General features: G+C 34.4%; 1 protein-coding gene and 1 non-coding gene across 6 annotated transcripts in view; both read left to right on the forward strand.

Moving 5' to 3' along the window:
- ST7L (suppression of tumorigenicity 7 like) overlaps nucleotides 1–13984 on the forward strand; it is a 74907-nt gene that overhangs the window by 12860 nt on the left and 48063 nt on the right. For all 5 annotated transcript variants that reach the window (XM_045816789.1, XM_045816788.1, XM_045816791.1 and 2 more), the window contains exons 5-9: nucleotides 52–167; nucleotides 5883–5961; nucleotides 11098–11252; nucleotides 13023–13120; nucleotides 13383–13497. In XM_045816789.1, the coding sequence (XP_045672745.1) occupies nucleotides 52–167; nucleotides 5883–5961; nucleotides 11098–11252; nucleotides 13023–13120; nucleotides 13383–13497 (563 nt within the window). The remainder of the gene's footprint in view (nucleotides 1–51; nucleotides 168–5882; nucleotides 5962–11097; nucleotides 11253–13022; nucleotides 13121–13382; nucleotides 13498–13984) is intronic.
- LOC123804894 lies at nucleotides 2644–2777 on the forward strand. Its single transcript, XR_006783245.1, has one exon. It is a non-coding gene; the product is annotated as a U11 spliceosomal RNA (small nuclear RNA).

Consider the following 13984-nt stretch of genomic DNA (forward strand, 5'->3'; position numbering starts at 1 on the left):
ATTGATGTTCTCTCATGTTCAATTTATATATTTTCTTGTGTTTTGGCAAAGATACACTTGGGTGACTGGTAAAGAGCCTCTGACCTACTATGACATGAATTTGTCAGCTCAGGACCATCAGACCTTTTTCACCTGCGACACTGACTTTTTACGTCCTTCAGACACAGGTACGCATCCTCTCTGACCACGGGGTAGACATGGAGTTGTTTGATAAGAAACCCAGATTGAATTGAAACTAATTATGATCTTGAACTGGGCTCTTACACTACCTTTCCTTCTTACAAAGAATTTAAAGTGTTTTATTAAAATATTGCTTTTACTATTACTTTAAACAAATCTTTCAGATCAAATACAGCAACTACTTATGCAGAGAAAAATGTACCCAGTTTTGATATGAGAAATTAACACCTGCAAAAAGAAAAAAGAGTAAGACAAAGTGTAAACACGGGGACAAGGCATGTAGAGAAAAACAGGACACAATTTTATTCTAATCATTAGGTAAAAATGCATCTAAAGTGGTGAAATACCATAGAAATGTCTGTTTAATTCTCTGTAAGCTCTTCTGAGAAAGAGTATTGAGACTCTTAAATGGACAACTTAAAGACAGACTTCTTTATCACAACCAGCCTTCTACTTTGAATGCCTTCTTCTTTCATATCTATCCTTCCGTTTCTGTCCTTCAGGATCCAAATTAAAAGTTGCATTCTCTAGGAAGCCTTCTCTGAGATCTCCTTTCTTCTCTGTAGCTCTACAGTACTTAGTCCAAACCTCAATGATACAATTTTCAACCACAAACATTTATTTATTATAATGTTATCATGTTGCTTTAATGTTTCTCCTTCCTAACAGGGTGTGAAACTTTGGAAAGCAGGTACTATATTCTCATCATCTTTGAATCCCTATCATGCAGTACAGTACCTGCATTCTGTAATTATTAATATTTATTCTCTGATGAAAGTATGAATGAATGAGCGGTGTTGGTGTCACAGATGTCTTCAGCAATGTCACTAAGAAGAGTTAACACTTAACACAAAATAAGTAGAGCACTTATTATGTACCAAGCACTGTTCTAAGCAATTTATATAAATATATTAATTTTATCTTCCCAATCACTTTTTGAGGTAGGTACTATTATAAGCCTCATTTTAAAAATAAAGAAACACGGGCAAAGGGGAATCAAGTAACATGCCTAAGTCATCTAGCTATTAAATGATAGTGCTGGGTTTCAAACTCAAGTCTGGCTGTTAACCACTACGTTACTGCCACATTGCCACAGTTACTCACTGCATCAGTAGGCAGAAGAAAATCACCAATAATAAGGGTCTGAAAAATAGCCAGTTTTCTAGCATTTACGTGAGTTCATTATGATATCTCTTTGCTGGTTAAATATACTAAAGGTGGGTGGTAGCAAGAAACCCAAGGATGTTTGATATGGTTACATTAAATGATTTAATTGTAAATAGGAGAAAAAGGAATTGCTTTATGTTTATATGCTTAATGTTTATATTAATGGTGAAAGTGTAGGTGTTGGGGAAATAGCAGTGAAAAATCAGTTTTGTATGTGAACTTTAAGGACTGAAGTGACTCTGGAAATTGAGGCTTCACCTCCTCACGGGCAGAATTGCAGATATTGGGGACTTCTAGATAGTAACCATAGCTATTCACTAAAGCTGTGGTCTTAAAACATTTGTATTCATATACCTTCTAAGAGAAGTTTGAAAAACTATGTATCCCTTCATATATTTTTAAGTTGATATCATGAGGTTAAATAATTCCAAAGAATATGGGTTTTGATATATTAGAAATATAGACATCTAAAAATAAAGCTAGGCCGTGGCCTTTGTGGCTTAGTTGGTTGGAGCGTCATCCTGCAAAACAAAAGGTCACGAGTTTGATTCCCAGTCAGGGCACATGTCTGGGTTGCAAGTTTGGTCCCTGGTTGGGGCTTATACGGGAGGCAACCGATTGATGTTTTCTCTCACATCAGTGTTTCTCTGTCTCTTCCTTCCCCTCTCTCTAAAAAATTAACAAGTGTGTCCTTGGGTGATTAAATAAATAAATAAATAAATAAATAAATAAATAACTAGAATACCATATATTTAATTGTATTTCAAAGAATGTAATGACTTGATATATACCACTATGCATTGAAAAATAAATGAACAGATACTCTTTAACAGTAAATTTTGTATGTCCTTTTTATTCTGGAATTTATATCCATCCCATACTTCATATGATTTTAATATAATTATTTAGGTTTGAGAGTCTTATCACATGTATGTGCTTTGCCACAACAAAATTTTTTGTGTAAATTTTTAGAAATTTCAATTTCCTTTGACCATGATGTTCTAAATGGTATCATGTACTTGAATTATATTTTTGTCAAATCGTTTGAGCTACGTATTTGGTTCTTTCAACTTTGGAAAGTGTCCTCCAGACAGCCTGATTGGCTGGGTGAGTTCTCATGGTCAATCCTATTAACCAAGTCAGACTTACTTTCTGATGAAGTCAGACTTTGTTTTTCAGTTCCTGTGAACATGCCCTCCCATGACAGCTGTCTCTCTTCTGAATTTAATTGTAAGATAGAAAGATAGTCTTGTAGCTTTGCCTAGAGGTTATCTCTTAGCTAAAATAAAATTCCAAAAAAAGGGCTTCTGTTGTAAGTGGCACCTTTAGGGCAATGTGATTGCTCTACATGCAGAATTGACATCAAGAGATTTCAGAAGCATAATTTTTTGGTACCTGGGCAGCTAGTGATCCTTGGTCCTGGCACCTGCCAAAAAAAAAAATTCCACTGCCTTTATTTAATTTTTTACTAATGTCCTTTTTGCCTTACTGTGAGGGGACATTCCTGTATGAACAATGCACTCTTTGATAGTAGGGAGAGAAGGATGTGATAAATGGAAATGAAAAGAATTATCACTCCTTCCCCACTCTACAGTAAACCTGAATTAAGTGCATCCAAGGGCCAGAGTATTTTTTTTTAAGTAAATGTGAAATCTCACTGTGTTACACACCTGAAACTAATATTGTATGTCAATTGTACTTTAATTTATTTTAAAAAATATTTTATTTATTTATTTTTAGAGAGAGGAGAAGAAAAGGAGAGAGAGAGGGAAACATCAGTGTGTGGTTGCCTTTCATGTGCCCACCACTGGGGACCTGGCCCACAACCCAAGCATGTGCCCTGACTGGGAATCGAACCGGCGACTGTTTGATTCACAGGCCCTCGCTCAGTCCACTGAGTTACACACCAGCCAGGGCAGGCCAGAGTATTCTAATTCTAAAGCAGAGCATCACGGTTAAAAGAAACAAGTGAGGGGTGGAATCTCTATTATAGTTTACTTCATTTAAAATGGCAGTTCTCAAACTTGAATTTTGAATTGTCCCTTTGGCACCTGGAGATTTTTAATTTTTACCCTGTAGAGCAGTGTACCTTGGAAAGATTCAGGGTGGGTGAAAAGTCTTCCTTTTGTATAGTAGGAGAAAGAACTACGTCTTTTGGGGTATGGGAGAGCGGATGTTGGAAAGAATGGAAAACCTGCGTGATGCATAGACCAATCAGAGAAACATTCTTCTGGTAGATCAGTTATAGGAAAGAGTCATATAAAATTGAGGCTTTAGAAATTGATTCTTTTAAAACCATGCATCCCATTTTGGTCCTTGCAAAGGTTCATGTACACAAAATCCCAGCTAAAGACTGAACTCAAGGACAGACTTTCTCTGGGAATGATAATCCAGAAATGGACTGTTGGTTCCATATTGATCTTTTCAGACACTCACATGAAAGTAATGATTTATAGCTGTAGATTTAGATTCAGAAAAGACAGGTGTGTATCTGTGTGATATGACAAATTTCTTTTGACTATTGTCATCAGGAATTAGTATATTAGTAGATTTTGTGTTAGTGTCTTTTCTGCTTGTTAGCATGTTGGATATTATTTAACTTGGAAAATAAATAAATTTGGTTGAATTGCTAACTGTTTGTGTTATTTTTTAAGCATATCAAGAGCTCTTAAAGCATACAGTTGAATATTAAATCAGCATTTTGCTTTAGATTATTTCTACACCTTTTTTTAGAAGGAAATATATATTTTCTTCCTTTAATTCATTTCCCCTTTGACTTAGAGCTGCACTGGTTATGAGGAATAATGTTGAAAAACTGCATAGAGCAGTTGAAAATGAAAGAATGAGAAAAAATGCTTAAAGGTGGATTCGAAGACCTTACTGGAAATAAAAGAAATGCAAATGCAAATGAATAGTTTTTATGTATTAACAAAGATTGATATTATTCAGTGTTGGTAAGGAAGTAGGGAAATTGTCACTCTCCTATACTGCCTGAAATAAAGTAAATTAATGCAATTTTATTGAGAGGAGTACACATTCAAAATCATTTAAAAGATGCATACATTTTAAACAACATTCTACTTCTTGGTTGGGTATACAAAGATAGTTGTTAAATTGTGTTTATCACAGTATTTCTATTTAGCAAAAAATTGGTGTAACTTAATTATCAAAAGACAATGGGTTAATTAAATTATAATATACCCTTAATATACTAGAATACCAAACCATTTAAAATGTTGGTAAAGATTCAGTGTCAAAATTTGACTTGTGAATATCATGTAACTTATAGAAGAGAGCCCATCATCAAAAATGACATCTAATGTTATACTTAATTTTATGTTATATTTTAATGTTTCAGCAAAATGCTATTCTTTACCTGGTTCTTATCAGATGGGTGCTGATGTATATCAGTTTGTTAAGTTCAGGAAGCATTAGCTGTCAGCTAACTGGTGACATGTTTGATTTTAGAAATGTATTTTTGTTATACAAATAGAATATATTGTCTCATTTTCTAAGCCAAGACTAATATTTTGTTTCCAAAGGAAAACTCAAACATTTTCCATATTATTCTTTCTGGACAGTTGTAGGTTTTATTCCAAAAGCAACATTTATAGATTCTCTATTTTTCTTATCAAACCTGAAACAGGCCAGATAGTTTCATGAATCTACATTATTTAATTTTTAAGAAACTTTACTTAGTGTGAAATTTTGTTCAATACTGTAAAAGGTAGCAAAATGAATATTGTTCTTTTAGATTCTAATTCGGGCCTTTGATAGAGACTGGCATTTTCCATAAATGTACTATATTCTAAATTAATCCCCCATTCTGCCTTTAATACAAAATATAAATCCAAACATTCTTCCTGGATTGAATCATTGCTTAGACAAAGTCTTTGTTTTTAAGTGTTTTATATATTTCTAGAAGTCCCAAAGAACCTTTTCAAAATGATAAAGAACTGGAATTTTATATTGATTATAATCTGATGTCACTTGAACTCAATTTTAATATGCATTTAGATGTGTAAATATTCATGTTTAATAATGATTAATTAATTTGATTAAGTACTTTATGCATTTAAAAATTATTTATTTATTTTTTATTTTTAGACAGGGGAAGGGAGGTGGAAAGAGAGGGAGAGAAACATCAATGTGTGGTTGCCTTTCACAAGTCTCCTACTGGGGACCTGGCCCACAACCCAGGCATGTGCCCTGACTGGGAATCAAACCAGTGACCCTTTGGTTTGCAGGCCTGCGCGCAGTCGACTTAGCCACACCAGTCAGGGCCTTATGCATTGTAATTTAAATACAACAGAAAAACCATATATTTTTATGGTTTCCAAACATGTGAAGTTTCCAAATTTAATGTACATTTCTCATAAGGTTAATGTGAGCTAGCACTCCAATTTCTTGTTTTTTACATTTAAGTACATGTTATTTAAGTCTTTGTTTGCTCTCCTAGCTCATTCTTCATATGTTTTGCATAAGGTTATTTATGTTTACCATCTCATCTACTTTTTTAAATATTTTTCCTACAGTTATGCAGAAGGCATGGAGGGAAAGAAATCCTCCAGCTCGAATCAAAGCAGCCTATCAAGCTTTAGAATTAAACAATGAGTAAGTTTGAAATATATAGAAAATAAGTTTGTTTTGAAGGAAACCTAGGCAAATGATTTAATGTTTCCTTTTGTCTGTTCCTAAGACACTTGGAGTCATTAGCAGTCTCCTTTCTCTTTTTTCATACTAGAGACAATATTTGCAGTATTCACTAATATATGTATTTGCTTCTGAAATTGTCAATTGATCTATGCTTTTAAATAGAAATTATGCTAGATATACTTTTTAGCATGAAGAGTGCTGATCTAATTGGTGATAATACTTGACAGTTAAAAAAATACTAAAATACTATGTCACCTGTTTTAATTTTGTTTTTCATTAAAATCATTCATTTAAAGCATTCATTCAGCCCTGAAAACTTCAGTTGTTAATGGGATTAGAGGTATGAGTTGAGATTTAAAATAATAAAATGTAGTTCTAACTAATTTTTTCATGTTAACAGCATTTATTTTTATAGGTCTTTGTATCAACTTTATGTTTTAAAAAGACAAAATGTTAAATCATAAGTCAACTTAATATTTAAATGGGACAGATCAGTAAGTATTAATCTAATACTAAATAAATGTCAAGAGTAAAAATATGGCCCTAACTGGAATTAATGAAGGTATGCTTCCTGAATAATGTATATTTAGTGTCGTCCCCTATATGCCTGCTTCTTCCCTGTCCCCCCAGACATAGTATCCTTATTAAGAAGACCATCCCAAGGTGGAACAAAAAATGGCAGTGTAGGGAATTCCAAAAGTAGTAAATCAACTTTATTGAAACTCTGGAAACTAATCAAAAGCTTATAGCAACCTAAAATGTCTGGTAGCTCAAGGGACTTGCCTTTAGGTTAAATCTTGACTCTCTCAGCACTGACACAGCAACACTGGGAGGGGGGGCAATTGTTACAACATTTAAAGGCAAATACTTCTGCCTGGGGCAAGGGATAAAAGTCAGGGCAAACAATAAACAAATCAGAAAGCTTTGGAGGAAAGGCTGCTGAATGAGATACTTTGGGAAATAAAGGTTTTGAAAATCTCCCCCAGGTACCTGGAAATCTCAAAGTTTACATTTATTTTTAGAGAGAGGGAAAGAGAGGGAGAGAAACATTAGTGTGTGGTTGCCTCTTGTGCATCTCCTACTGAGGACCTGGCCTGCAACCCAGGCATGTGCTCTGACTGGGAATTGAACTGGTGACCCTTTCTTTCACAGGCCGGCACTCAATCCACTGAGCTACACCAGGCAGGGCTGCAGTTCTTTTTTTTCTATATGACTTAAAAGACGGCATGTAAACTATAATTACAAGTCTATGTTGATGAACATAGAGTTTATAAAGATGTAACCTATGACTATAACAACATAAAGGGCATGGGAAGAGCTATATAGGAGCAAAGTTTTATATAATATTAAAACTAAATTGGCATTAATTTAAACTAGATTTTCTAACTATTAACCACTTAGGAAATAACCAAAAACATATGGTTAAAGAAATAAGAAGGAAATAAAAATGGTGTACTAGAAAATATCTAACACACACACAAAAGGCAGAATACAGGAAATGAGGGGGGGAAAGGACATAGAAAACAAATAGGAAAATGGCAGAAACAAGTTCTTTCTTATTATTAATTACTTAAATGTAAACATGCTCAAACTTATAAGATATAGCAAAACAGTGCTCAGAGGAAAATTTATATTTGTAAACACCTACATTAATAAAAATGAAAGTTCTCAAATCAATAATTTAACTTTATACCTTAAAGAAATAGAAAATGAAGAGCCAACTAAACTCCAAGCAAAAGGAAGGAAGTAATAAAGATTAGTGTGAGATAAACAAAATAGAAAATAGAAAAACAATAGAGGGAATTGGTGAAACCAAAGGTTGGTTTTTTTAAAAGATCAACAAAATTGACAAACTTTTAGCTAGACTAATTAAAAAGAAAAGACAGAATACTAAAATCAAGAATGAAATTGTGGACTTTACTACTGACCTTACAGAAATTTGAAAGACTACAAGAGAATGCTGTGAACAGTTGTATGCCAACAAATTAGATAGCTTGGATGAAATGAACAAATTCCTAGAAATGCACAAACTACCCATACTGACTCAAGGACTACAAAATATGAATAGACCTATAATGAGTGAAGAGAGTGAGTAATTTTAAAACTTTCAAAGAAAGCTCACAACTAGATTACTTCACTAGTGAATTGTGTCAAACCCTTAAAGAATTAATACCAGTCCTCTCAAACTCTTCAAAGAAATAGAACAGGACATAAATCTTCCTAACTCATTCTTTTAAAAAAAGTTTTTAAAACATTTTTTATTTTTAAATTACAGTTGATATGCAGTATTAGTTTTAGGTGTGTTGCCCTGTGATTAGACAATTTTGTAACTTACAAAATGATTACCCTGATAAATTTAGTACCCATCTGGCACCATATATAGTTATTACAATATTATTGACAAATTCCCCATGTTGTACTTTACATTCTCGTGACTATTCTGTGACCACCAATTTGTGCTTCTTAATCCCTTCACTTTTTTCACCCATCCCCCAAACCCACTTCTATCTGGCATCTGTCAAAATATTCTCTCTATCTATGAGTCTGTTTCTGTTCTGCTTGTTCATTTATTTTGTTTTTTCGGTTCCACATATAAGTGAAATCCCTAACTCATTCTATGAGGCCAGTATTCCCTTCGTACCAAGACCAGACAAAGATATCACAAGAAACAAAAACTACAGACTAATATTTGTTATGAATACAGATGCAAAAATCCTCAACAAAATGCTAGTACATCAAATTCAGAAGCATATTAAAAAAATTATATACCACGAATGAGTGGGATTTATCTCAGGAAAGTAAGGTGGATTAACATATGAGAAATCAGTCAATGTCTGCCACCACATGAATAGAACAAAGGACAAAACCACACGATCATCTCTTGATGCAGAAAAGAGTTTTGAAGAAATCCAACACCATTTTATGATAAAAACACTAAAAAAGCACAAGGAATAGAAGGAAATGTCTTCAAACTAATAAAAGACCTGTGAAAAACCCATAGCTAACTACATTTTTAATGATAAAAGACTGAACGCTGTTCATCTAAAATCAAGAATAAGGCAAGAATGTTTGCCTTTGCACTGCAGGGGCAGGCCAGCGCAACTAGGCAAGAAGAAACTGGGAAAATGGCTTCCAAATTGGAAAAGAAGTAAAACTATCTTATTCACAGATGATATAATCTTAACATGTAGAATATGTTAAAGAATCCACACACACACACAACTATTAGAGCTTTTAAATGAGTTCAACAAAGTTGCAGGAGGTGAGATCACATAAAATTAAATTGTATTTCTATACACTTAGCAATGAACTATCTGAAAAGGAAATGAAAACAATTCCACTTAAAATAACATAAAAAAATACTAAAATACCGAAGAATAAATTTAACCAAGGGGGTGAAAAACTTCTACACTGAAAACTACAAAGTATTGTTGAAAGAAGTTAAAGGAGATCTAAATAAATGGAAGGACATTCCTTCCATGTTCATAGATTGAAAACTTTCTATTGTTAAAATGGCAGTACTCCTCAAGTTGATCTATAAATTCAGTGTGACCTTTATCAAAATTTTAATAGCTATTTTTGCAGAAAGGACAAACTGATCCTAAAATTCATATGGAATTACAAGAGACCTCAAATAGCCAAAACAGTCTTGTAAAAGAAGAACAAAGAGGACTCGCTTCTTGATTTCAAAATTTATTATGAAACTACTTTAAATCATTAGAATACACAGCTAGATTAACTTAATACTATATAATATAATGAAGACATTTCTGTTGATTAGGGAAATTATTATATACTTCAAATTGGAGTATTAGTTGAAGGATGCTGAAATGGTATGATTTGCATTTTCTACATCTGAAAAACCTGTCTTGTTCTCAAATTTGATTGCTATCTCTCCATTACTTTTGTTCTGTGGCCACTTTGTTCTTTTACCAATAATTTCTCCCCTGTTGTAATGCAAACCACATATGTAACTTTAAATTTTCTCGTAGCCACATTTAACAAGTGAAAAGAAACAGGTGAAATTAATTTGAGTAATATATTTTATTTAGCTCTATTCAAAATATTAAAATACTTTAACATATATTCAATCTTAAAAGTAAACTGTTAATGAAGTATTTTACATTCTTCTAAGTCTTCAAAATTCAGTGTGCATTTTCCACTGACCATACTCCGACTGGTGTACATCTCATTTTGGACCAGACACATTCCAACTGCTCAATGAGTACATGTGGCCAGTGACCACAATACTGGACAACCTGGGCTTAGATCATCAGAACTAGGACATTGTCTCCAGAAGAGTTATTTCTGGGAGTACAAAGGAAACTTTCTGTTTCTATTTTCTTGCCCTCAAACAAGTTAGTTTATCTTATTAGCCAGCTTTTGACCTAAAGGACGTGACGAGAAATCTGTGTTGCAGTGGGGTGAAGAAAAGGAAACTGGAAGTCAGCATGGGTGTGACAGCTGAGAGCAGGCGTGTAGGAGGGGAGACTCCACTGCAGGCCAGGCCACGTTCAGTTGCAGTGCTGTTGTGGTTCAGGCCTCGAGGGCACGGGGCAGCCTGAAGAGGGAATCTGCAGTGCAGGGGAAGAGGTCTAGTACTGCAATGTGATTCCGAGTCAAACAGTAAAGGTGCCTCGTTAGCCATGAGACTTTCTTCCTAATTGCCACCCTCTCCTACACCTCTCTATCCATGAGACAGATGTTAAAAAGTATATAGTGACTGAGAGCAGGCATGACCACTAGAGTGCATAGTCCTTTCCAACTACTTTTCAGATAATTCTTTATACACATGTATCTTTTCTTTCCTCTCTCTGCCACAAAAGGAAAATATGAGACAAAGGATCAGAGAATGGAAAGTAAAGAGAGGAGAATGAAGATAGGAAAGGAGAAAAATTGTGGAAACAAGACATAAAGAATATACCAATATGTCCCTAATAAATTAAAATATTGAGTGAAGTTGTTTTTATTCTTTGAGAGACGGAAAGTGTAGGGAAAGCTAGGGAACTGTGATATAGAGCAATGGGACATACTGAAGAGAAAATAATTGCCTTGCTGTATTACTTAAAATTGTCTTGCTTGCTTTCTTCATAGCTGTGCCACTGCTTACGTGCTACTGGCTGAGGAAGAAGCAACAACGATTGTGGATGCCGAAAGGCTGTTCAGACAGGCGCTCAAGGCAGGAGAGACTATTTACAGGCGGTCACAGCAGTGCCAGCACCAAAGTCCTCAGCATGAAGCCCAAATGAGTAAGCAAATTGGAACTGGTTGTTGCAGTCCCTGGAAGGTCCAGGGAACTGGACCTTCCAGTCCCTGCAGATGGCTCTTTTATGTTTAAAACACAAAACAACAAAACAACAATAATAAACTTAATACTTAAGGTTAGCTTCTTTTCCTGAGAGATAATTAATCTAGTCATAATATCTATAAGCCAACAATACAGAAATATGCATTAGTTAGAGAATGCTTATAGAACAGATCTGCTCTGGTTGTTGAGAGATGTGCTGCTCTAAGACTTGATAGTAATTTATTTCATGTGAGAATTGGGCTGGTCATTGGAGAAGCACAACTCAGGAAGAGCCACGAGAGCCTTCCCGTAATGATAACCGGCTATTAACCTTCGTCCTCAGCCTAACCCCAAACAATAGTAGGGGAGCGTCATCTGGTTAGCTCTTCAAGCTGTGTGTATCTCCATGCAGTGCCAGGAGTGGCCCCTTTAGCACAAAACCCAACCTGGTACTTGGCATGGATTCATTCTTTGGTTGATTTTCTTCTGGTGTGTTTGAGATCATATGGGCCGTAGCAACTGAGGCCCTTTCTTTCCATTCATAGGGATATTCTCCCAGTTACGGTTCAAGCACTTTTACCAAATATGTTAGAATCTGTAGTACTGCTGCTTCCTGTGATTTTTTTGTAGCCAGAGAGTTTTAGTTTCATGATTTTGGCAGATAGTGGGCAGTAAATTGAAATATGTTTATATAATACATTATTTGCTAGCAGTTAAGTTCTAAATCTTTTATTTGTGGAAATTAAAATTTGCGTAGTTTCCTCTCTAAACTAAATATTGATATATACAGATTGTTTCATTAATGTATGATGTTATAACACACAATCGTGGGAATATATAATTTTACAGCCTGGAACTAACAAAACTGCATCTGTAAAAAAGTTATGCCATTTGTCCTTGTATAATCTCAAACATGGTTATAAGATAGTTATAGAAATATTTGTTAGCTTTTTCTATATTTATTAGTTCTAGCTATTGAGCAAAAGTTTGCACTACCCATGGAAATTTTGTTTTGGAAATCTTTTGTCATTAAAACAATAGAGAATATTAAAATAGTATATTGTTTATGCAGAAACTTAAAATGATAGGTTAGTGTTTTTTCTTCCTGTTAATGTATGTTTCTTTTATGTTAATATTAAAATGCATTTATCAGGTATACACTGATTACTTTGTATCTTTACTATTCTCACATCACTTATTATTAGAGGTAAAAGTAATTCCGTGTGTGTGTGTGTGTGTGTGTGTGTGTGTGTGTGTACTTTTAATATAAAAAAACTTCAGCCCTGGCTGGCGTAGCTCAGTGGATTGAGTGCGGGCTGCGAACCAAAGCATCGCAGGTTCAATTCCCAGTCAGTCCACATACCTGGGTTGCAGGCCACGGCCCCCAGCAACTACACATTAATGTTTCTCTCTCTCTTTCTCCCTCCCTTCCCTCTCTAAAAATAAATAAATAAAATCTTTTAAAAAAAAAAGCAACTTCAAACATATACACAAATAGAGCAATATAATGAATGCCTGTTCAATGTTCCTCACTCAGATACAACAATAATTAATACTTTATCATTCTGACACAATTTAATTCACAATCCAGCTCTCAGTCCACTGAGCCACACCAACCAGGCTGACACAATTTAATTTTAATTAAACCTTCTAGAGTAAGCATAAAATTAATGGATATGTTAATAGCAAATCATAATACGAAAATGATAGCTGTGTCATTTTTTTTAAATAGGGAGAGATACTAATGTACTGGTATACATTAAAAGAAGATTGGCAATGTGTGCAAGAAAATTAGGAAGAATAAGAGAAGCAGTAAAAATAATGAGAGATGTAAGTGAATTTGATGACTGGACCTTCATATTCTTCAAAAAACTTAAAATGTGGTTTGAGTTGCCAATTATTTTAATGTAAAATCACTTTTTTAACTGCTGGTCTTTATGAAAAGATATGTATTTAATATGCATACATTTGTTAAGGGTTGAGTCTCCACAGTTTTATTAAGAAAAAAAGAATTTCTACTTTAATAAATTTGATTCAGCTCTATTGAGTTTCTGTGTTATGATTTTAATTTCTTTTTCCTTTTAATATACAGTTGATGAAAGAATTTCCTCCTTTTACCATGTTGAACATCCATGAAAATCTCCTAGAATCACTTTTAGAGTTACAGGCCTATGCAGATGTTCAGGCAGTCTTAGCAAAATATGATGGTAAGTGATATCATCTTAGTTGATAGCATGGTTAAAGTATTTTTTAAATTATATAATTATAAGTGTGATCCTATTCTAGTATTTCTGTGATTTTCTCTTACCATTTTTACCAGTCAATATTTGGAATCCATTGGTACAGATTGCTGTTAAGAGTCTTCTAAGGGATGCAAAAGGGATTAAAACCACAATGACCCTGGCTGGTGTAGCTCAGTGGATTGAGCACGGGTCTATGAACCAAAGAGTCACTGGTTCGATACCCACTCAGGACACATGCCTGGGCTGCAGGCCAGGTCCCCAACTGGGGGCCTGTAAGAGGCAACCACACATTGATGTTTCTCTCCTTCTCTTTCTCCTTCCCTTCCTCTTTCTCTAAAAAATAAACAAAAAACCCACAATGAGATACCACCTCACATCTGTCAAAATGGCTATCATCAACAAATCAACAAGCAAAAAGTGTTAGTGAGGATGTGGAGAAAAGGGAACCCTT

Source organism: Phyllostomus hastatus, unplaced genomic scaffold (assembly GCF_019186645.2).
Source record: "Phyllostomus hastatus isolate PE091 unplaced genomic scaffold, TTU_PhHast_1.1 phas_scaffold_216, whole genome shotgun sequence".
NCBI lineage: Eukaryota > Metazoa > Chordata > Mammalia > Chiroptera > Phyllostomidae > Phyllostomus > Phyllostomus hastatus.